This window comes from Prionailurus bengalensis, chromosome D3, assembly GCF_016509475.1.
Source record: "Prionailurus bengalensis isolate Pbe53 chromosome D3, Fcat_Pben_1.1_paternal_pri, whole genome shotgun sequence".
Classification (NCBI taxonomy): Eukaryota; Metazoa; Chordata; class Mammalia; order Carnivora; family Felidae; genus Prionailurus; species Prionailurus bengalensis.
Genome location: NC_057356.1, coordinates 22776882 through 22799045, shown reverse-complemented (window position 1 = coordinate 22799045; position 22164 = coordinate 22776882). Strand labels below are relative to the sequence as shown.

The window sequence follows — 22164 nt, the reverse complement described above, 5'->3', positions numbered from 1 at the left end:
AAGGTCCATGTTTATTTCTGGAAACGAATTAACTATTATTTAAGAAAATACTTGATGCCTTGTAATATGTATACAGTAGAATATTTTACTTCTTAGGGTACCTGGGTGTCTCAGTCAGTTGAGCGACCGACTCTTGATTTTGTCTCAGGTCATGATCCCAGGGTTGTGGGATTGAGCCCTGCAGCTGGCTCTGCACTGAGCATGGAGCCTGCTTAAGATTCTCTCTCCCTCTGCCCCTCTCCCCTGCTTGTACTCTCTTATTCTGTAATATTAAAAAAAAAAAAAGTGTATATATATTTTTTGTTTGAAGCTGTAATTTTTGAGTATACAGTAATTTTTAGATTTAGAAATTGTCTAATTTGTAATGTTAAAAAAAATATGGTATAATTTGTATTACCATGCTGTGAAAGTTTTAAAGCTTATTTATTTTTGAGGGGGAGGGAGAGTGTGCATGTATGAGCTTGTGTGAGTGGGGGAGGGGTAGAGAGAGAGGGAGATAGAATCCCAAGCAGGCTCCACACTGTCAGCGGGAGTGGGGGCTGGGGGGTGAGGGTGCAGGGAAGCCCAACGCCGGGCTCAAACTCACAAACCCTGAGATCATGACCTGAACTGAAATTAAGAGTCAGATGCTTAACTGACTGAGCCACCTAGGTGTCTCAACCATGCTGTGAAAGTTTAACTTAAATGAGTTTTTGTCAAGAAGAAATCTGTAAAACTTTAAAAACTAAATTTTATCTAAGCATGCTGTATCTAATAGTACCTTGTGTTCAATTAATATAGGAAATAGTAAATGGGATGATTTGTATTTGAGTTACAGTCATGCCCTAATTCTGCCTCTTTGGTTGTTTAAAAAAAACCTGGTATACATTATTTAATTATGAGTTTATTAAGGAAATCAAGGTGAATGTGTGAATCATGTGATTTTGTTATTCAGGATTCTTGGTTGTTGGTGACAAACTGAATTAGAGCTTGAATAAATAAACAAGAGAAGGTGTGGTTTTAATTGAACTGTGACAACCACATGGGGACTTGGAATTGAGGGTGCAGTGTCTCAGTTATTCTAGCTTTACATCTCTCTGGTAATTAGTGTGATTCTCTCAGGCTCATGACTCTACAGTCCAAAGTCTCTCCTTCCTCTTAGTGTCTCAGTAATATTTTCCACTGTGCCCCTCCACCAAAAGAAATAGTAATAGCTCCGTTTATTAAGTAATTAGAGCCAAACAACTGAAGTGTTTATTTCCTAACAATTTAGCTACTTGAAAAATTGATAAGTATAATTTGAAAGAAAACATTTTTTTTTTTATGTTTTATTTATTTTTGAGACAGAGACAGAGCATGAACGGGGGAGGGTCAGAGAGAGAGGGAGACACAGAATCTGAAGCAGGCTCCAGACTCTGAGCTGTCAGCACAGAGCCCGACGCGGGGCTCGAACTCATGGACCGTGAGATCATGACCTGAGCCGAAGTCGGACGCTTAACCGACTGAGCCACCCAGGCGCCCTGAAAGAAAACATTTTAATATGTGTTCCTGTTAGGTACCAAACAAATTCTCAAACCTTGTAATCAGATTAGATATTCCACCTGTTTCCTGTTGGACATTGGTTTTTGCAGGATACTTTTTGTCATAGCGACTTGCTAAAACCCCTGTGTCTTACATATCACTGAAAAGGAGTTTTTTAAGCTAATGTTGAACTTATGAATGACCTCAGATAGTTGTTTGTGTGGTCCACGTAGGTCAGTTTTTGCTGTGTTGCCCTCAAAAACTTAAACAGTCCCGGTAGTGCCCCTGTGAATTTACTGTGGTACCCCCAAGATGCCTCAGCACACAGCTTGGGAGCCATGATTTTAGAAGAAGAGAAGGAGTTTTTTTAAAAAATATTTTTTGAGAGAGGGAGGGGGGAGGGAGGGAGGAGTGGAGAGAGAGAGAGAAAGAGAGAGCATGAACAGAGCATGAGTGGGGCAGGGGCAGAGGGAGACATAGAATCCAAAGCAGGCTCCAGGCTCTGAGCTGTCAGCACAGAGCCTGAGACCAGGCTCAAACTCACAAACCTTGATATCATAATCTGAGCCGAAGTTGGACATTTAAAAAAGTTTATCTATGGATTTGAAAGCATGATCTTTGTGCTTTCATAATTATCTGAGTAATCAAGGATCAAAGATGTAAACTTAGCTAAAATTATAAAACTTCTGGAAGAAAACACAGGGGAAACATTTCATGACATTGCATTTGGCAGTGGTTTCTTGGATATGACATCAAAAGCACAGGCAGCAAAAGAAAAAATAGATGCGTTGAACTGTATTAAAAACTTAACGTATCAGTATGCTTTCAAGAGTGAAAAGGCACCAGAATGGGAGGAGATATTTGCAAATCCTATATCTGATAAAGGATTACTATCCAGAATATATTAAAAAACACAACACCCAAAAACAACCCAACTAAAAAACCAGAGACTTGAATAGACATTTCTTAACAAAGAAGTTATGTAAATAGCTAGTAAACACATGAAAAGATGCCCAACATTGCTAGTCATTAGGGAAATGCAAATCAAAACCATAAGATGCTACTTCGCACCAATTAGGATGGCTATTATCAAAAAAGTGGAAAAGGGTTGTCAAGGATATGGTGCATTGCTGGTGGGAATATAAAATGGTGCAGCTGCTGAGGGAAAACTGTGGTGGCTCCTCAGAAAATTAAACAGAATTACCGTATGATCTAGCAAGTACACTCTTAGGTATCTACCCAAAATAAGTGAAACCAGGGACTAACGTATTTGTACACTAATGTTCATAGTAGCACCTGTCACAGTAGCCAAAAGGTAGAAACAGTCTAAATGTCCATCAGTGGATGGATGTGTAAACAAAATGTGTGGTGTATGTACATGCAGTGGAGTATTATCCAGCCTTAAAAATGAAGTTTGGGATGATGAAAAAGTTACAGAAATGGATAGTGATGGTGATTGCACCACAGTGTGAATGTACTAAAAAGGTTATTCAGTTGTACACTTAAAATGGTTAACATTGTAAATATGTCTATTTTACTACAGTAAAAACAAAAAAAAAACCCTGAAAAAACACTTTAAACATGTGCAGTTTGTTTTACTTCAGTAATGCCTTAATAAAGTTAAAAAGAATTTTGAGGTATTTGACCCCAAAAATAATTTGTGATGATTTTATTTAAAGATAACAGAATAACAAATTGACAAAAGTCAGTTTGTCCTACAAAGTGATATCTTACTATGGTGCTAGGTCTGTGGAACAGACACAGCAGTGGGTGGATTTTAACTTTACAAAAGCTTCTGTCTCTGGTGGCATCTTCATCCATAAGAGATGAAAATCTGTCTTATTGATAAATGGTGCAAAGATTAGAGGTTTCATATTCATTGTTACTGGTGGGTTGCTGTCAGATGAAAGAGAGAGACAACAAATAGTAGGATTGTGCTCTCAACTATATAATGTTCTCAAGAGTGTTACAGTTGGGTGCCTGGGTGGCTCAGTCAGTTAAGTGTCTGACTTCGACTCAGGTCAAGACCTCGTGGTTTGTGGGTTTGAGCCCTGCGTCGGGCTCTGTGCTGACAGCTCAGAGCCTAGAGCCTGGAGCCTGCATCATATTCTGTCTCCCCCTCTCTGCCCCTCTCCCGTTTGTGTTCTTTCTCTCAAAAATAAACATTAAAAAAAAATTTAATACAGTTGATGGAATGGGGAAGTATGCTCATTAACTTCACGGATGACTCAGCCCCTTGGAGGGTAGAATTCGAGTTCGGGACTGGCTTGACAAGTGAGAAGAGGTTGTAAAGAATAAAGATATTTAGGAACAATATTAAAAATATTTAGGAACAAGTGTCAAGTAGCATACTTCAAGTGGATAATAAAACACTGATGAAAATCTTTAGTTTTGTGGGAGAATGAAACTTAATAAAGCCTATGCTGCTCTATAAAAAATATAGTAGCATATGTAGTATATAAGAAACATATTCTCAGTATATAAGGGCTCCTTACTTGGATTCACTTTATGAGGAGTATAGTTAGCATCAAATTATATTAGCAGACTTATTGAATGGAGAAGGCTGTTTGGCCAGATGTTTATAATGTGAACTGTGGAGCTAGAATGCTTGGGTTTGAATTCTGGCTTCTCAACTGCTATAATCTTGAGAAAGTTACTTCTCTGTATCTGTTTTTTCAGCTGTTTTTTCAACTATAATGGTCACTATGTATAGAATTATTATGGGGTTAATTGAGATAATATAATTCTTTTTTTTTTTTTTTTAAAGCATGCAAGAAAGAGAAAGTGGGAGGAGGGCGGGGGGAGAGAGAAGAGAGAAAGAGAAAAAATCTCAAGCAGGCTCCACATCTAGCACAGATTCCCTGACTCAGGGCTCAGTCTCACGACCGTGAGATCATGACCTGAGCCGAAATCAAGAGTCGGATGCTTAACCGGCTGAGCCATCCAGGTGCCCCAACACATACAATACTTTTAAAACAGTGCCTGGCATATAGAGAAGTGCTGAATAAAATTGGCTGTTTAAAACATCCCTAACAACTGGTCACAGTTGGCCCATTAATATGAGGTTCTACTGATAGTGTTTTCTCTCCCTGTTCTTGCTGTCACTGTAAAAAAAAAAAAAAAGTTATTAAAAAAATGGCCTTGTTTTTTCTAACTAGCATGCCAAATCCTACCATTGCTTTTTGGTGCTGTAGAGTTAGCTGTTCATGTGGATGCTGTACCATTCAGGTTCTTTGCCAGTTATCAGAAAGTGTTAAATATATATGACTGAAAAATCCTCTTGGCTTCATGTTGGAAGAAACTACTTTGCAGTCTCACCAATTTGTGAACCTGTTTGCTCTTCCTTTGTCAATTCAGGAAAAGTTGAGGAAAGGACAGAGAAGGAATCCAGTTTTTTCGGGTAGAAGCAAAATTATTACACAAAGAATGAAATGTAAAAAGGATTTTTTAGGAATGACTTGATCATAAGAATGGCTTTTATATGATAGCCTCAAAGAGGTCAAAGAAGATTAAAACCACTTCCCTCTTGCTGTCACTTTTATATTATGTATCCTTGTTTTAAAGCAGTGTTACCTTTACAAAACCACCCTGATTTTATTTATTTTTAATGTTTATTTTTGAGAGAGAAAGGGAGGGAGGCACAGAATCCAAAGCAGGCTCCAGGCTCAGAGCTGTCAGCACAGAGCCCAATGCAGGGTTCGAACCCACAAACTGAGATCATGACCTGAGCTGAAGTCGTATGCTAAACCAACTGAGCCGCCCAGGCGCCCCTTAGTTATTTTTCAAGTAAATACATTGTGTGTGTGTTTTGAGAGAGTGAGAAAGAGAAGGAGAAAGGGAAGGGAGAGGGGTTTGGAGGAGTGAGAGAGGTAGAATTTGATAAAAGAGAATCAGTGTGGGTGGCTCATTCGGTTGAGTGTCCGACTTCGGCTCAGGTCATGATCTCACAGTCTGTTAGTGAGCCTGGAGCCTGCTTCCTATTCTGTGTCTCCCTCTCTCTCTGCCCCTTCCCTGCTCATGCTCTGTCTCTCTCTGTCTCAAAAATAAATAAAAAACATTAAGAAAAAAAAATTAAAAAAAAAGAATCAGTGTTAAATCATGTGTACCTGCAAAGATACAGTAAAAGTTTAGTGGCCTAAAATACTAGAAAAGCTCTGACGATCTGGTTGGTAGAGAAAAGGCCAGTCTGGGTATAGGAAACAACATAAACAATGGCAAGGAATTTGGAATGAACATAGAATGTCCTAGAGGGGAAGAATAAGATCCTCATTTGGGGGAGACTTGGTTGTTCGAGAGGGAAGGGCCTTGTTTTGGGGAGACTTTGTTCTTGAGGGATGCCCTAGATCTTGACAGATACAATTATGGTACCTTGAGAGTTCATTGATAATTGTGTTGAGAATAGTGGTTAATGTTGTTTGGCTCACTTGGTTAAGTGATTTGTTCTTAAGTCTCAAAATGCCTATAACTAAGCTTTTTGCTGCAGCAAAATTGCATACTACTTTTTTATTTTGGACTTCGAAAGGTTATAATCAATACTGGAAACTTAACAGATCTTTCAGTTGCAAGGGCTTATTCTACATGAAGGCAGGCAGGTAGAACTGTTGCATTTATGGTAAGAACTGGAATACAGATGTTTTAAATGGACATGAGTGTGCTTGAAACATTTAGTGGGTAGGTAAGTAGAAGACCATGGTTAATTTTTTGTGTTTACCTAAATTGCATGTTTTTTTTAATTAAAAATGTAGTTATTGAGCGTGTTTTTCCTCCCTGTCAGGATTAGTATTCACTTGTTTGAAGATACTAGCTCAGTAACTCTCTTTTCTGATGTTATTTCCATTTTACAGATGAGAAACTTCGTGAACTTCCCAAACTGATACAAGTAAGTTTGGAGCCAAAATTAACATCCTGAACTGTCTGATTCCAGAACCTGTGATCATACCTAATCGTATGTAGTGGCACTATATTGTAGTGCCTCTCATTGAAACATAGTGTAAGGCCCTTGGGTTCTGAGTAGGAAAACGACCTTGCATAGGAAATCATAATCTGTATAGAACACATAGAAATGTAAGTAATTAGGGGCGCCTGGGTGGCTTAGCCGGTTGTAAGTAATTAGAGGCACCTGGGTGGCTTAGACTCAGGTCATGATCTCACAGTTCATGAGTTCGTCTCCGTGTGGGACTCTGTGCTGACAGCTCAGAGCTTGGAGCCTGCTTCGAATTCTGTGTCTCCTCCTCTCTCTGCCCCTCCCCCACTCACACTCTGCTTGTCTCTCTCTCAAAAATAAATAGGCATTGAGGGGAAAAAAAGAGGAATTGACCAGAAACAGTTGTGTTGTCAGTTGAATCCTAACTGGTAATTTTGTTTCTTAGGTAATTAAGGTCTAATTTTTTTTTTAAAATTTTTTTTTCAACGTTTATTTATTTTTGGGACAGAGAGAGACAGAGCATGAACGGGGGAGGGGCAGAGAGAGAGGGAGACACAGAATCGGAAACAGGCTCCAGGCTCTGAGCCATCAGCCCAGAGCCCGACGCGGGGCTCGAACTCACGGACCGCAAGATCGTGACCTGGCTGAAGTCGGATGCTCAACCGACTGCGCCACCCAGGTGCCCCTAAGGTCTAATTTTTAAATGAACAAATGTTTAAAAATTAGTTAGCTAAACCAAATGGTGGTGATACTGGTGGCATGGAATGGAAAGATGGAAATCGAGCATTTCAGGGAAAGTAATGGGAATTGGTGTTAGGTTTTGTTATTGGAAATAGATTAAAATGTTTTCTAGCCTTGAAAACCTAGGCCTACCAAGATTTCCAGTGGAGTATGAAGAAAGAAGGAGTGGTGGAGGGAGGAGGAGGAGGCCAGTGATGGATTTTGTTTAGGATATGTAGACTTGGAGGTGCTATGGAGACCCTGTATTTTGTGGTACTGTGCTAGTAGTAATAGCAATCAAGTAAAAGCAATCAAGAGATGCCAGAGCTCTCTGGTGGTAGCATAAACCTTAAAGAGAGGCTTATCATTTGTGTGGGGGAAGGACTAGATACTGTTGAATGTGGCCCTGGTCAGGTCTGCTTATGAATGGTTTCAGACTTTTAATGAATTGAAAAGATAAGTGCAGAATATTTTTTTCAGTGCTCATTAGCATAAATACAGTTTTTGTTTTTTTTTTAAAAGATATTTGTGTTCCATTTAAGTCTTCTCAAATCTCGCCAGTGGTCTGTATACCACAGCATGGAAATACTGGTAATTGAAAATATAACCATATGCTATAGGATGTAGGATTTAGGTTAAAGACTGAAGATATAAATCAGTAGAAAAGAAAAAGGGTAAGCTCTTTCTAAAGTCTTATATATCTTTGCATTTTAGCATATTTAAATGTCCTGATTGAAAACAGTAGTACACAGATGTGGTGTTCAAGTCATAGGCCTGCTGTTTATCCAGAGAGCTGGATAAAACGCATTTGTCCTTCTGCCCCTTACAGACATTAGTTCCTCTGACAAACTGTTTTCAGGTTGAAAAATGCAAGAAACTTATGAGTGGTGCTGATTGACATTAGATATGTTTACATGCTTATTGGAAACTTGAGAATTTGAATTGCATGGATTATTATTTTCATGTTGAATTGAATAGTATAAGTTTGTGATGTATAAACAATATGCTTGGAATATTCCATAATTTATGCAGAACAGGTTTATTTTTATTTTTTGAGAGCGAGAAAGCATAAGAGAGCTAAGGGGAGGGAGGGAGGGAGGGAGAGAGAGGGAGAGAGAGAGAGAGAGAGAGAAATTGAGGCTAGAGCTCACAAACTGGGAGATCATGACCTGAACTGAAGTCAGATGCTTAACCAACTGAGCCACCTAGGAGCCCCAGAATTGGTTTAGATTAGGCTATTTGAGAAGTTTTTCATCTTGTTTTAAAGGATATTTTACCAATATTTTAATATGTTTGGTATGAATAGAAGTAATCTAAGCGAATATACTTTTTTTTTAATCTCCATTTCCCCTTTTCCCCTTACTGGGTTAAGCAAAATGATAGCTTAAGAATTTTTAAAATTCAGAGTTTGGTTTTTTATCTTCAGTATGAACCCATGACTTGAGTTTTAGGAGTTGTTATTTTAGTGTAGTTATTTCAAAACAAAAAAGGAGAAATCTCTTTTGCTTAATAGCTAGTTTCTTATTAGCCCTGATTTAACGTGGTACTTCTGCCCTCCTTTCCTGTAAAGCATGTTGATGAATTCTACTTTTTGACTTCAGCTGAAAAGGTTTTTTTTTTTTTTTCTCTCTCTCCCCTTGTATCTGTTTGGATGACAGTCACATGTTTCTCTCTGTTTACATAAGATAAATGTTAGTAGTTTAAAAGGGTAGGTCTTTTCCTGGGTTTCTGTTAAATTGTATGATATTAAAAGGATGGTCTTAAGAAGATGGTGTTCTGGTCAAGACAATTTCTGGTCTTTTGACTATTTAATAATTGAGAACTGCTTCGAAAGAGTAGGTATTTGAACATGCTGTTTTAAACAGAGCCTATGTTGTAGTGTGTGGTTATTGGAAGTTATTTGGGTTTTTATTGGCTTGCTTTCAAAAATATGAGTAGCCCCCTACCTAATTGCCAGAATATACATTTTAAGTAGGCCAGTAGAAGAGTGGATTCTTTTCATTGCACATAGCCTATATTACTTGAATTTTGTCTCTCTTTTCTTGAATGTACCTATTGGCTAGCTGGAATTGGGCAGTTTTTAATTATGAATACAGCAGTTAAAAATTCAGATCTGTTTCTTCATTATTAAGTTGTATGCTTAAAAGGTAGACGTGCATTTTCATTCAGCTTTCTGGTACTTGTCCATTTTGATGCCCATTACCCTGTATAATACTGAGTGGACAAAACCAGAACTTTGGACAGTCTGTTTACAGACTGGGAGAGGAACATTAACATTCCTAAATATAATATTAATATACTAATAAACAGTATGCAGATTGAGATATTGATAGCTATTTTTTTGAAGAGTTTATTTACATTTTTCCTAGAATTGGTGTTAAACATCTCAAGTACCTGGGCAAAACAGGATAATCATGCTCGTTTATACATGGGCACACTGTTGAGTTCCCATGGTAAACTGACCTTCATATTAAATTTTGTTTTTCAAGAAAAGAAACCTGTTATGCAGCTGTGAGGTGGGGGGAGCTTTGGTATAAAATGGGTGGGAGTTTGGAGAGTCTGTTTTTGTTTGTTGAGGGCAGGGTCCAGAGCAAAGCATATTAAGCAGTATAAATCTGCAGGTTTCAAAATGATGGGATGTGTTGAATTTTGCTTAGTTTTTTAGTTGCCTGTTTTTTTTTTTGTCCTTTTTTGTATTTTTGGTTTTTGTTACCTGTCTCATTTGATTAGTTTTCTTTTTCTATTGAGTACATAAGAAATAGCTCATAATTTAAATATTTAAAAACTTTTTGAGTAGTGCCTGGGGACTCAGTCGGTTGAGCGTCCAACTTCGGCTCAGGTCATGATCTCACAGTTTGTGGGTTTGAGTCCCGCGTCAGGCTCTGTGCTGACAGCTTAGAGCCTGGACCCTGCTTCACATTCTGTGTCTCTGTCTCTCTCTGCCCCTCCCCGGCTCACACTCTGTCTCTCTCTCTCTCTCTCTCTCAAAAATAAATAAACATTAAAAAACAAACCTTTTTGAGACCTTATTGTAAAATTGCTTATCTTCATAGGGATTGGTCATTTAGGTGTTTTGTCCTAAAAAAGGTAGTTAAAATTTTATTCTTTGAACAGTAGGAAGCAGGGACAGAGTCTGCAGTCTCATGTTAAGAGATAATCATATAATATGTTAAAGGGGAGAATTATAATTAGGAAAATTTAAATTTCCATGAGGAGCTATGAATTTCTGGATTAGGAATGTTTTTCTTTCCCTTTTTATTTAAAAAATGTTTTTTAAATACAGGGCTTGATCCCATGACCCTGGGTTATGTATTGAAACAGAGCTTTTTTTTTTTTTTTTTTTTTGGTGTGTTCAACATTGTCTTATGTGTTGCTGGTTCAAGAGACTTATTACCAGTGAAAGACTCTTTGGTATAGAAATGTGATTATAAGATGAAGTTTAAGTTACAGTTTCTGGCAGATTACTGTGTTTTTGTTTTTCAAGAAGGTAGTTTTGTTTTTTTTTGGTTAGGAAGTGATAATATTTTAGCTGCTTATCTGTGCTCTACAGCTGGCAGAGGAATGCATACTGATGATGAATTTGCATCTGGATCCCTGAAAATGCACAGACGTTACTTAGTGTTTTCCAAGTAGAAAAGATAATGTAGAGTCTGTCTCTTTCTCTCTCCCATCTTGTTAAGAGATATCAGGACCTTTCAGGAGGTCAGTGACTCAATTTTATATTTACTGTTTCTTCTTATCTTTTCCAAAGCATGGATCTAATTAATAAGTAGGGGAGAAAAGTCACACGACATTCAACCATGTGAGAATATTTTAGCTGATACTAGAATTGCAGCTCCTTTAAGGGTGGGAACTTTGATTGGTTCATTGCTGCATTCCCAGTGCCTAGAATAGTGCCTATGATCCCCAAATACTTGTCAAATAAATGAACCTCCACCACAGTGAACTTGTCATGATAGGTGAATGCAGCCATGCTTTTTGAACTCTGTTTCTGTTTTATTTATAGTTGACTTCAGCAGCAAAGGTTTTAGAAAACCTGAGGTTTGGACTTCTAGGAGTACCAAGCCATAGTAGTTTTACTCAGCTGGTAAATGCTTGGGTTTTGGTTAATGTTGATGATTAAATCATTTCCCCACAATGGGATAATTCCACACACCATGCCACAGAATTCTAGTTCGGGAAGATCATATCATCCATCAGATACCTGAAAAGTTGTTAGGCATAAACAAGGAAACACAGACTGAAAAGGTTTTTGTCTAAAATAGTGGCAGTTGGAAAGCCACTTAAAATTTAACATCTGAATTATTTTATATTGCCTCCACACTCAAATTTTGCTATGAATCTGTTTCCTTAAAATGCAGTACATGTGCAAGAAAAGGCATTTCTTTCACATACAGTGAAAATAAAAGATTTCTTTGGGGTTCCTGGGTGTCTCTGCTGTTTGATTGTCTGACTTCGGCTCAGATCATGATCTTGTAGTTCATGAATTCAAGCCCTGCATTGGACTGTGCGCTGATAGCTCAGAGCTTGGAGCCTGCTTCAGATTCTGTGTCTCCTTCTCTCTCTCTGTTCCTCCTCTACTTGTGCAAGCACACGTTCTTTCTCTCTCTCAAATAAACGTTGAAAAAAAAGATTGCTTTAAAATTATTCATTGTTGCCTTTTTGAAGTTTCAAACTCTTGGGGCACGTGAATGGCTCAGTTGGTTAAGCGTTGGACTCTTGATTTTAGCTCAGGTCATGATCTCACAGTTTGTGGGTTTGAGCCCCACATCGGGCTCTGCACTGACAGTGAGGAGCCTGCTTGGGATTCTGTCTCTTCCTCTCTGCTTACACTCTCACTCTCTTAAAATAAATAAACTTAAAAAGTTTTGAACTCTTAATTATCCTGTATTTGAAAGTGAGACAGGACTATGTAAAAAAAAAAAAAATGCATCGTTCTTTTACAGTTAAAATATACACTAGCCAAAAAAAGTGCTGCTTTAGTCACCTATGTCACACCCCCCAACATTTTAAGAGGCCTGGCCCTGAGTCTCTTTGTTTTTCCTCATAAATTTGGTTCAATCTGATTAGTTTTTGTAGTTTGAATTCTTTTATTATATATATGGTCCAAATTGATGTGCCTCTTTGCCCTGTTGAACCCTATGTGGTGGTACTTCAAATATTTTCAATATATATTCAGGGTCACCCAAACCTTACTGCTCTTACTCTCTGAGGTATACATGACTGTATCCTGGGATACCTGCTACTATCATTGAAAGGTAGCTTATGGCACCAGAGAGCTTCTTTCAGACCTCTACACCTCTACATGGCCTTTATCTGGCAAATAGTCCTAAGAGGAAGGGGAAGGGTTTTTTTTTTGTTTTTGTTTTTTGTTTGTTTTTGTTGGCAGTGTCTCACAGTGACATAGTTGCTTCCAACCAAGTAGTTGTTTGATTGTGGTTATTAGGAAGGAGAGTCATTGCTATTATTGAAGCAGACTGTCTGAACCTTTTTGTTGAATCTGCTGTTGTTTGGTCCATCTCTTGGAACTTTACACCTGTGGAAACTTTATACAAACACTTCTGTATTGACGGACTTCTCATGTTTGACAGAATAAATTATCAAGTAATTTAAAACCTGTCAAATGATTTTTATGGTAGATACAGTGATTTCCTTGAAGTAAATTTAGCACTTTGAATCAGTTTATTATTACCCCTAGACTTGACCTGTCTGTTGAATTTAATCCCTCCTGCCCCCTCCCCCCCCCCCGCCCCCCACCTGCTGGATATTCATCTGCTTGGGAGGTCACCTTTCTTTTATTTTTATTTTTATTTTTATTTTTATTTTTATTTTTATTTTTATTTTTATTTTTATTTATTTTTATTTTTATTTTTTTAAAGATTTTTAATTCTTAAGTAATCTTTTTTTAAATGTTTATTTTTGAGAGAGAGCGAAACAGAGACAGGGCACGAGTGGGGGTGGGGAGAGGCAGAGAGAGAGGGAGACACAGAATCTGAAGCAGGCTCCAGGCTCTGAGCTGTTAGCACAGAGCCCAACACGGGCCTCAAATCCACAAACTGGGAAATCTTGACCTGAGCCGAAGTTGGATGTTTAAGCGTCTGAGCCATCCAGGTGCTCCAGTAATCTCTACCCCCATCGTGGGGCTTGAACTCATGATCTTGAGATCGAGTTGCATGCTTTTCTAACTGAACCAGCCAGGCGTCCCACCTTTTGTTTCTTAATGATATTGTCCTTTTTCCATTCACCACAGGCCTTAACATTTCATTTTGCAGTTACTGTTGACAACTTGCTCTGCCTCATTTTTTCCCCATTTCTTTTTTTTAAATTTTTTTTTATTAAAAAAAAAATTTTTTTTTTTAACGTTTATTTGTTTTTGAGACAGAGAGAGACAGAGCATGAATGGGGCAGGGGCAGAGAGAGAGAGGGAGACACAGAATTGGAAGCAGGCTCCAGGCTCTGAGCCATCAGCCCAGAGTCCGACACGGGGCTCGAACTCATGGACCATGAGATCGTGACCTGAGCTGAGGTCGGACGCTTAACTGATTGAGCCACCCAGGTGCCCCTTTTTTCCCCCCCATTTCTAATCAATTACTAAGCTCAGGCAATTAATGCTTTTACTCACTTTGATATATTCCTATGCATTTTTGCTACAGTTGAGATATTTGGCTGTTAGCAGTTCATATCTGAACTACTAGTCTGGGAATATCCTAAGTCAATTTTCCCTTCCAGACCCTTCTACTTACTGCTTGCTGCTGTTAAATACCACCATTTTCGTGTTACTGTTTTCCTGCTGATTTGGTTTCACACCATTGAATTAAATCTGACTCCTTAGCCTGACATTGAAGGACCACAGTTGTGTCCTGCCTTTCTAGTCTTCTCTTCCTGAATACTTTCTTGATGTTCTGACCTATTCTCTGTTTCTCAGAAATGTCCTGATTACTTCCTACTGTGGTATTAATAGCCATGCTCTCTAGAATTGTCCCTGTCCCTTCTTTCTCTTTAGTTAAGTTGCATACAATCTGTAAAACCCAGTTGAAATTCTTCATCAGCTCTGAAGCCTCCCTGGGCTGTCCATCCTCTGAACTCTGAACACATGCATGTCATTGGACAGTTAACCTCATAGTACTCTGATAACTTCCTGAGTTACAATGAGCTGTGTCTCTTTTTTTGTTTATAATAGTTTTTTTTTTGTTTTTTTTTTTTACATTTATTTATTTTGAAGAGTGAGTAAGCACAGGCAGGGGTGGGGGGCGTGCAGAGAGAGAGAGAGAGAGAGAGAGGGAGAAAGAGAATTCCAAGCAGGCTCTGTGCCATCAGTGGAGGAGCCAGATGTGGGTCTCAAACTCAAACCTACAGAATATGACCTGAGCCAGAATCCAGAGTTGATTGCTTAACTGACTGAGCCACCCAGGTGCTCCTGTTTGTACTAGTTTTAAAGTGGAATAATGTCTCTTCACATGCACTATTTCATCTGTTTTTGTTGTTTAAAAAAAAATTTTTTTTAATGTTTATTTACTTTTGAGAGAGAGACAGAGTGTGAGTGGGGGAGGAGCAGAGAAAAGAGGGAGACAAAGAATCTGAAGCAGGCTCCAGGCTCTGAGCTGTCAGCACAGAGCCTGACATGGGGCTCGAACCCACGAACAGTGAGATCATGACCTGAGCTGAAGTCGGACACTTACTGACTGAGCCACCCAGATGCCCCTTGTTGTTGTTTTTAAGGACAAAGAGACCAAGCATCTCTCTCTTTCTCTCTTTTTTGTTAACGTTTATTTTTGAGAGAGAGCATGTGTGTATGAGCAAGCAGGGAAGGGGCAGAGAGAGACGTGCACATGCGAGCAGGAAGGGACAGAGAGGGAAAGAATCCCAGGTAGTCTTCATGCTTATCATGGAGCCCAGCGTGGGGCTTGATCCCACAACTTCGAGATCATGACCTGAGCCGATATCAAGAATTGGCTGTTTGACTGACTGAGTGACCTAGGTGCCCCAGTTATCTGTTGTTTTTAACAAATGATTATTTATTATCCTAAAGTAAAAAATCATGGATAATGTACCTACTGATGTAATTTAGAAGGAAAATATTTGTAATAATGTATTTCAGTATTCACGTGCTTAGCAAAAATTATACACTACCATGGAAAGGTCCTGCAGATTTACAGACCCCCAACTTTTCTTCTGTATTATATCTTTTTAAACAACTTAACAAGATTAAACTTGATGCTTAATATGGTTTGTGTCTCAAGTTGCAAATTAGGAATAGCTTTATTTCTGATATAGTATGTAGTTAATATGGCTTCTAAGTTACAAAATTTATAAATTATGTAAAACAATTTTTAATGTTTATTTTTGAGAGAGAACAAGCGGGGAAGGGGCAGAGAGAGAGGGGAGACACAGAATCTGAAGCAGGTTCCAGGTTCTGAGCTGTCAGCACAGAGCCCCATGTGGGGCTCAAACCCGTGAACCGCGAGATCATGACTTGAGCCAAAGTCAGATGCTTAGCCAACTTAAGCTACCCCGGTGCCCTTAAGTTACAAAATTTAAATGAAAAGTTATTGGGAGACAAAAATTTTACTTGTAAAATGGTTAAAACACTTTATTATTGCATATTTAGCTTCCTTTTTTTGGTTCTTATCAGTTAAAAGTTTTCTGGAAGTTATGGATATAATGTGCTATGTTGACTGACTCCTTAATTTTAGGATTTTAATATTTTATACAGTTTTGTTTATTTATATGATTTCATGTTGTGTAACAGCCAAAAGGTTGAGTTGTCTGCAAATACTGAGAAATCATTGCAAGGGAATCAGGTCATTAAGTCTTTTATCTCTGTAAAGGTCAGGTTTGCCTAGTTGTGATAAAAATTCTTCGTGCCTAGACCATACCACCCCCCGCCACTTCTGTCCCAATTTTTTTCAGACACATAAAAGATCCTTTGGTAGAAGCCAGTTGTGTGTACAAAACACCTTAAATTACCAAGTCCAAGCCTAGATCTCCTGTGAGATCAGTTAAGCATCTGACTTTGGCTCAGGTTATGATCTCACGGTTTGTGAGTTTGAGCCCCACATCGGGCTCAGTGCTGCCAGCTCAGAGCCTGGAGCCTGCTTCACATTCTGTGTCTCCCTCTCTCTCTGCCCCTCCCCTGCTCATGCTCTGTCTCTATATCAAAAATAGACATTAAAAAAAGAAAGTATTGGTTCATATAGTAGCAAAAGTTTAGCTGAGAAGCCATCAGAAATGATAATTGATTGAAGAGAAACTCTTAAATAGGAGTATCTGTAGGTTCCTAGAAAGTTCTGTCTGTACAGTTCTGTAGTTTCTAAAGGCATGATGAGGCCTGACTGGGCTTATTTTGGGCAATTAAACATTCTAAAATCTGTTGTTGACTAAATCAACATTATAACAATTAAAAAAATGTATTAATATGGCATTCCAACTTGTAGAGAAAAGTCTTGTGGGGAGATTTAAGTGGCTTAACTTGATTGGAAGGCTATTTGTAAAATTACTGGTTTTTCTTTTGCAGATTGTCTTGTGAAACCTTCTAATAGAGAAAGTTCTTGGGACAAACTTCACTTGGTAAGTTTATTGTATTGTCCCCCCCCCCCCTTTTTTCTGTTTTGAAGCAGCAAAGACTAATTTAAAGATTAATTTGTGTGTGGGGGGGGGCGCCCTGTCTGTCCATGTACATAATTATTTAGATGAGCTCTTATATGTTCACTTTAATGTTAAATCTCTAAATACGATTTTTTCACTAGAGTTCAAGGCAGATTATTTTTTCCATATATAACGTGCTGTAATACAGTATACTATACTTGGAAACTTGTATTTAAATTGAGATTAAATGAGTTGTAGCCCTACTAATGTTGTTTAGAATAGACAGTTCTTTTTTTTTCCAATATATGAAGTTTATTGTCAAATTGGTTTCCATACAACACCCAGTGCTCATCCCAAAAGGTGCCCTCCTCAATACCCATCGCCCACCCTCCCCTTCCTCCCACCCCCCATCAACCCTCAGTTCTCAGTTTTTAAGAGTCTCTTAGGCTTTGGCTCTTCCACTCTAACCTCTTTTTTTTTTTTTTTCCTTCTCCTCCCCCATGGATTTCTGTTAAGTTTCTCAGGATCCACATAAGAGTGAAAACATGGTATCAGTCTTTCTCTGTCTTATTTCACTTAGCATAACACTCTCCAGTTCCATCCATGTTGCTACAAAGGGACAGATTTCATTCTTTCTCATTGCTACATAGTACTCCATTGTGTATATAAACCACAATTTCTTTATCCATTCATCAGTTGATGGACATTTAGGCTCTTTCCATAATTTGGCTATTGTTGAGAGTGCTGCTATAAACATTGGGGTACAGGTGCCCCTATGCATCAGTACTCCTGTATCCCTTGGGTAAATTCCTAGCAGTGCTATTGCTGGGTCATAGGGTAGGTCTTAGAATAGACAGTTCTTAACAACATGGAATTCTCTTAAATTGAAACCTTGATTCTTCTTTTGAGTTCTCTTAAATTGTTACATATCTATATAAAAATCAAGGCCTCATTACTAGACTTAGTGTTACAAATGTGATATTTAACTGGAAAAGAAGTTCTAAAAAAATTGGTAATCCTGTCCCCAGCATGGTTATTAATGTCTGACCTGTTCTTCTTTTCATAGATTTGTGTGTGTCTATGACTACTTCAGTCTTTAGTACTGCCTCCTGTTTCTGCCATTTGTTTAATTTAGGAAATCTAATTTTATTTAAAAAATTTTTTTAAATTTATTTTTGAGAGAGAGAGAGACACACACACACACACAGCATGAGTGAGGGAGGGGCAGACAGAGAGGGAGACACAGAGACTAAAGCAGGCTCCAGGCTCTGAGCCCTCAGGACAGAGCCTAATGTGGGGCTTGAACTCTCGAACTGCAAGATCATGACCTCAGCTGAAGTCAGATGCTTAACTGACTGAGCCAGCCAGGGGCCCCAGGAAATTATAATCTAATTTGAATTTTTTTTTAATGTTTATTTATTTTTGAAACAGAGGAGACAGAGCATGAGTGGTGGAGGGGCAGAGAGAGAGAGGGAGACACAGAATCCGAAGCAGAAACCGAGCTGTCAGCACAGAGCCTGATGAGGGGCTTGAACTCACAGACCTTGCGATCATGACCTGAGCCACCCAGGCATCCCTATAATCTGATTTTATTGACAAGAGACGTTGTCGCTTCTAGATCCACTTCAGTACAGTACCTTGTTCTGCCACCTTCAGCTTGACATTGCCTCCAGAATAAGGATCAGTCTCCTTAGCATGGCATTTTAGGCTCTTGCTCTTGACAAGCAGCTTTTAAACATGTCTCCTGCAGGGGTGCATGGATGGCGCAGTCTATTGAGCACCCGACTCTTGGTTTCGGCTCAGGTCATGATCTTGCAATTCATGAGTTTGAGCCCCACATTGGGCTCTGGGCTGACGGCATGAGCCTGCTTGGGATTCTGTGTCTCCTTCTCTCTGTCCCTCCCCCACTTCTGCGTGCCTGCTCGCTCGCACGCGTGCACTCTCTCTCTCTCTCTCTCTCTCTCAAAAATAAACTTAAAAAAAAAAATTTAAACACATCTCCTGCAAATAGTCACCCATTTCCCCCATACAACTAGGATACCTTTTGCTGTAGCCATATTGACCTACTTTCCCTCGAGTACTCTCCAGTATGCCTTTTTTTTCCTTGTCTTGTCTTCGTCTCAGTCTCAGTCTTTGTTTCAGTCTTCGTCTCAGTCTTTGTGCCATTACTATTCTCTGTTTCAGTAGTTGAGAATCTGACCAGTTCAACTATTAAAAGCTCAGTTCTAAAATGCCTTCCTGAGTACTCAGAACAGAATCTATTTCTCTGCCTTTTACATCGTCATGGAGTTATATTTCTGCATCTCTTTTCACACTTTGCCTTTATTATCTGTTTGTTGCCCCCATAAGATTGTGAACACCTCAGGCAAGAACTGTGTTCATAAAAGAATTTTCAATTCACACAAGCATTTCCAGAGTCCTGGGATATAGGACTTCTCACTATAATTTGATTTTAAGTAGGATTTTCATTTTTGTTTTTCCTGTGTGTGTGTGTGCGCGTGCATGCGTGTTAAGAATAAGGGAGAAGAGTAGATTTTGTTTAGGAATTTGAATTAATTTAGGAAATTAATAAATTTGTTTATTTGTTTAGAAAAATAAATTTGTTTAGGATTTTGAATTAATTTAGGAAATTATCCTCTAATTTTAAATCTAATTTAGTAGGGATTAGTTATAATCTTGTTGATTCAGAGTATTGTTTTTTCCCTTCTTTTTGGATTTATATGCTATATATGATCTGTGACCTTATAGTCTGAATTGTTCAGTATCTTACTTGGTTGAGTTATTGTTCGCAAGTGTAAGTTTTAGTTATTGAGAAAGAAATTGGGTAATTTTTCCTTTGCAGGTGACTGAAAGATGAGATACTATGTTCAGTAGGGAGATTAAATATTTTACTGTTGTAATGATTTCTCAGAAGTCACATCTGTGAAGTGGTATTGATGATGGAGCCCAGAGAAGCCTGCAGATTCTAGCTGTCAAATTCTCATGCATATATTAAGAAAAGGGAGATCATTTGACTCTGATGATTAGAATAAGAATCTTTTCCTTCATTTGGCCCAGTGGGGGTCCATATTATAACTTATTAGACCTTTAATCCTAATGTATTACTTGACTCTGCAGTGTTTACTTTTTACATTACCATAATAATGTAAATATTTATTGATTTTTAATTTTAGAATCATTAACTTGAGATAAGGCACCTAAGACTTATATTGCAAAAACAATGAATTAAAGTGTTACATTCTATTTTTAAAAAAATGTTTATTGTGAGAGAGTTTGTGTGTGCACAAAAGGGGCAGAGAGAGAGAGAATCCCAAGCAGGCTCCATGCTGTCAGTGCAGAGCTTGATGCGGGGTTCGATCTTATGGGCAGTGAGATCATGACCTGAGCTGAAATCAAGAGTCGGATGCTTAACTAACTGAGCTACCCAGGTGCCTTAAGTGTTACATTCTTAAGAAACATGGTCTGGGTGTGAGGGAAAGATGTGAGATTATTAAATTAATTTTGATGTCAGGAAACATTATTTCAATTAGTATAGGGACACCTGGGTGGCTCAGTTGGTTAAGCATCCAACTTTGGCTCAGGTTAGATCTTATAATTCATGAGTTTGAGCCCTGCATCAGGTTCTCTGCTGTCAGAGCAGACCCCACTTCAGATCTTCTATCTGCCCCCGCTTTCTCTCACAAAAAGAAATAAACATTTATTACTATAATATGGGCCCTCGATTGTAAGAGACTCAAGAGACATGACTAGATTCAATATGTGATCCTAGACTGGATCCTCTATTAAGGGAAAAAATTAATGTGAAGGATATAATTGATTAAGTTGACCAAATTGGATATAGATTAAAGTACTTCATGTTCAATTTTCTAAATTACAAAACTGTGATTATATAAGAGATTATTTTTGTTCTTAGGACGTATATGCTTAAGTTGTAAGGAGTAAAGAGGCATGGTGTATGCAACTCTCTTCAGAAAAAAAATTTTTTTAATGTTTATTTTTGAGAGAGACAGACAGAATGCGAGTGGGTTGGGGCAGAGAGAGGGAGGCACAGAATCTGAAGCAGGCTCCAGGCTCCAAGCTGTCAGCACAGAGCCTGACACGGGGCTCCAACTCACAAGCTGTGAGGTCATGACCTGAGCTGAAGTCGGACGCTTAACCAACTGAGCTACCCAGACACCCTGCAACTCTCTTTTAAATGGTTCAGAAATAATTAACTGTGTGTATGTATGCATTCATATTTTGCTTACTAAGCCAGTTTGATTCCCACAGATAGGGAGATCCATTTTGGATTTATTGATCACCACAGAAACATCCCATAATATTCCAAGAATTTGTTTTTGCATTTGCAGGTTAGTTTTAATCTTTATTATTTCATTCAAAGTTTATAACATTTTCTATGTTACTATCAACATTAGGAACATGACGAGCCTTTGCTACTTTTTTGCTCAAATAGGTTAGGACCATGAAGATTTTCACAAAGGCATTATGGAGTTTGGATTTGACTGGTGGGGACTGGCTGGTGATATTTAACTTGTTCTGGGCTGACTCTGTCAGGTCTGCCGTAGCAGTATGTAGTTACTTTAGTTAGGCTATGGCCAAGCAGGGGGACATTTGCCAATTTCGTCCTCTTTTTTTTCCTTTTCTTTTTAAAGATCCAGGCATAAAAGAAAGAAAACCTTGCCAGACACGGAAGAAGGGACGGGGATTTCTCCTCCTAATCTGGGCCTCCTGTCATGGTAAGTGAAAACGAAATAACAAGAAAATTGGAATTGAACTCTATCCTGAAATTAAGTGAACACTAATAGTCCACGCATTTTTGTTACTCTAAATCGTTTCACTTTTCCATTCCTGAACTCTCTTCTTGTTACTTTTCTTTTATTGTTTACTTAGTAATAGAGTATTTTAGTGTATTAGAGCTGTTTATTTCTGTTTAATCCTGTGAATTAGATACTGGCTCTTTTCAGTCAGATAATACATGGAGTCAAGACTAAAATTCATGGTTCTTGGATTCCATGTTTCTTAATCCTTTTATAGGAAGTAAGATGTAGTGAAAACCGTGTGTGTGTGTGTGTGTGTGTGTGTGTGTGTGTGTGTGTTGTGCGTAGGAGAATTATGGTATGGTCATACACATATTCTTTTTGAATTCACCTTTCTGGAGAAAAGTAAATCCCTATGTTCCCTTTCTGTCTCTTTAAGGCAGTATTTTTATCCCAGAGAAGGTAAAGCAGCTTTGCATCCCCCATGCCTACATCTTTGACTAAAAAGAGTCTGTAGTGGACATTTCAGTGACTTGTGGACTGTTTAGGGCCCGGCCCAGTCCACGGGGAGAAGGTGGACCAATGAGCCGGCCACATTTCTATCAGTCCTGAGAATATGTAAACAGTGCTTCAAGGCTTAAAAAAAGAAATGGTGCTCTGTAATATTGGCCTGCCTCT

At 38.5% G+C, this 22164-nt stretch overlaps 1 protein-coding gene across 18 annotated transcripts in view; it reads left to right on the top strand.

Moving 5' to 3' along the window:
* MTMR3 (myotubularin related protein 3) overlaps positions 1–22164 on the top strand; it is a 146518-nt gene that overhangs the window by 69482 nt on the left and 54872 nt on the right. For 13 of the 18 annotated variants that reach the window (XM_043559301.1, XM_043559306.1, XM_043559298.1 and 10 more), the window contains exons 2-4: positions 6345–6379; positions 16659–16711; positions 21382–21465. In XM_043559301.1, coding sequence (XP_043415236.1) covers positions 21463–21465 — 3 coding nt within the window. In that variant the 5' untranslated portion in view covers positions 6345–6379; positions 16659–16711; positions 21382–21462. The remainder of the gene's footprint in view (positions 1–6344; positions 6380–16658; positions 16712–21381; positions 21466–22164) is intronic. The other 5 variants (XM_043559308.1, XM_043559302.1, XM_043559296.1 and 2 more) reach the window with 1 other exon arrangement.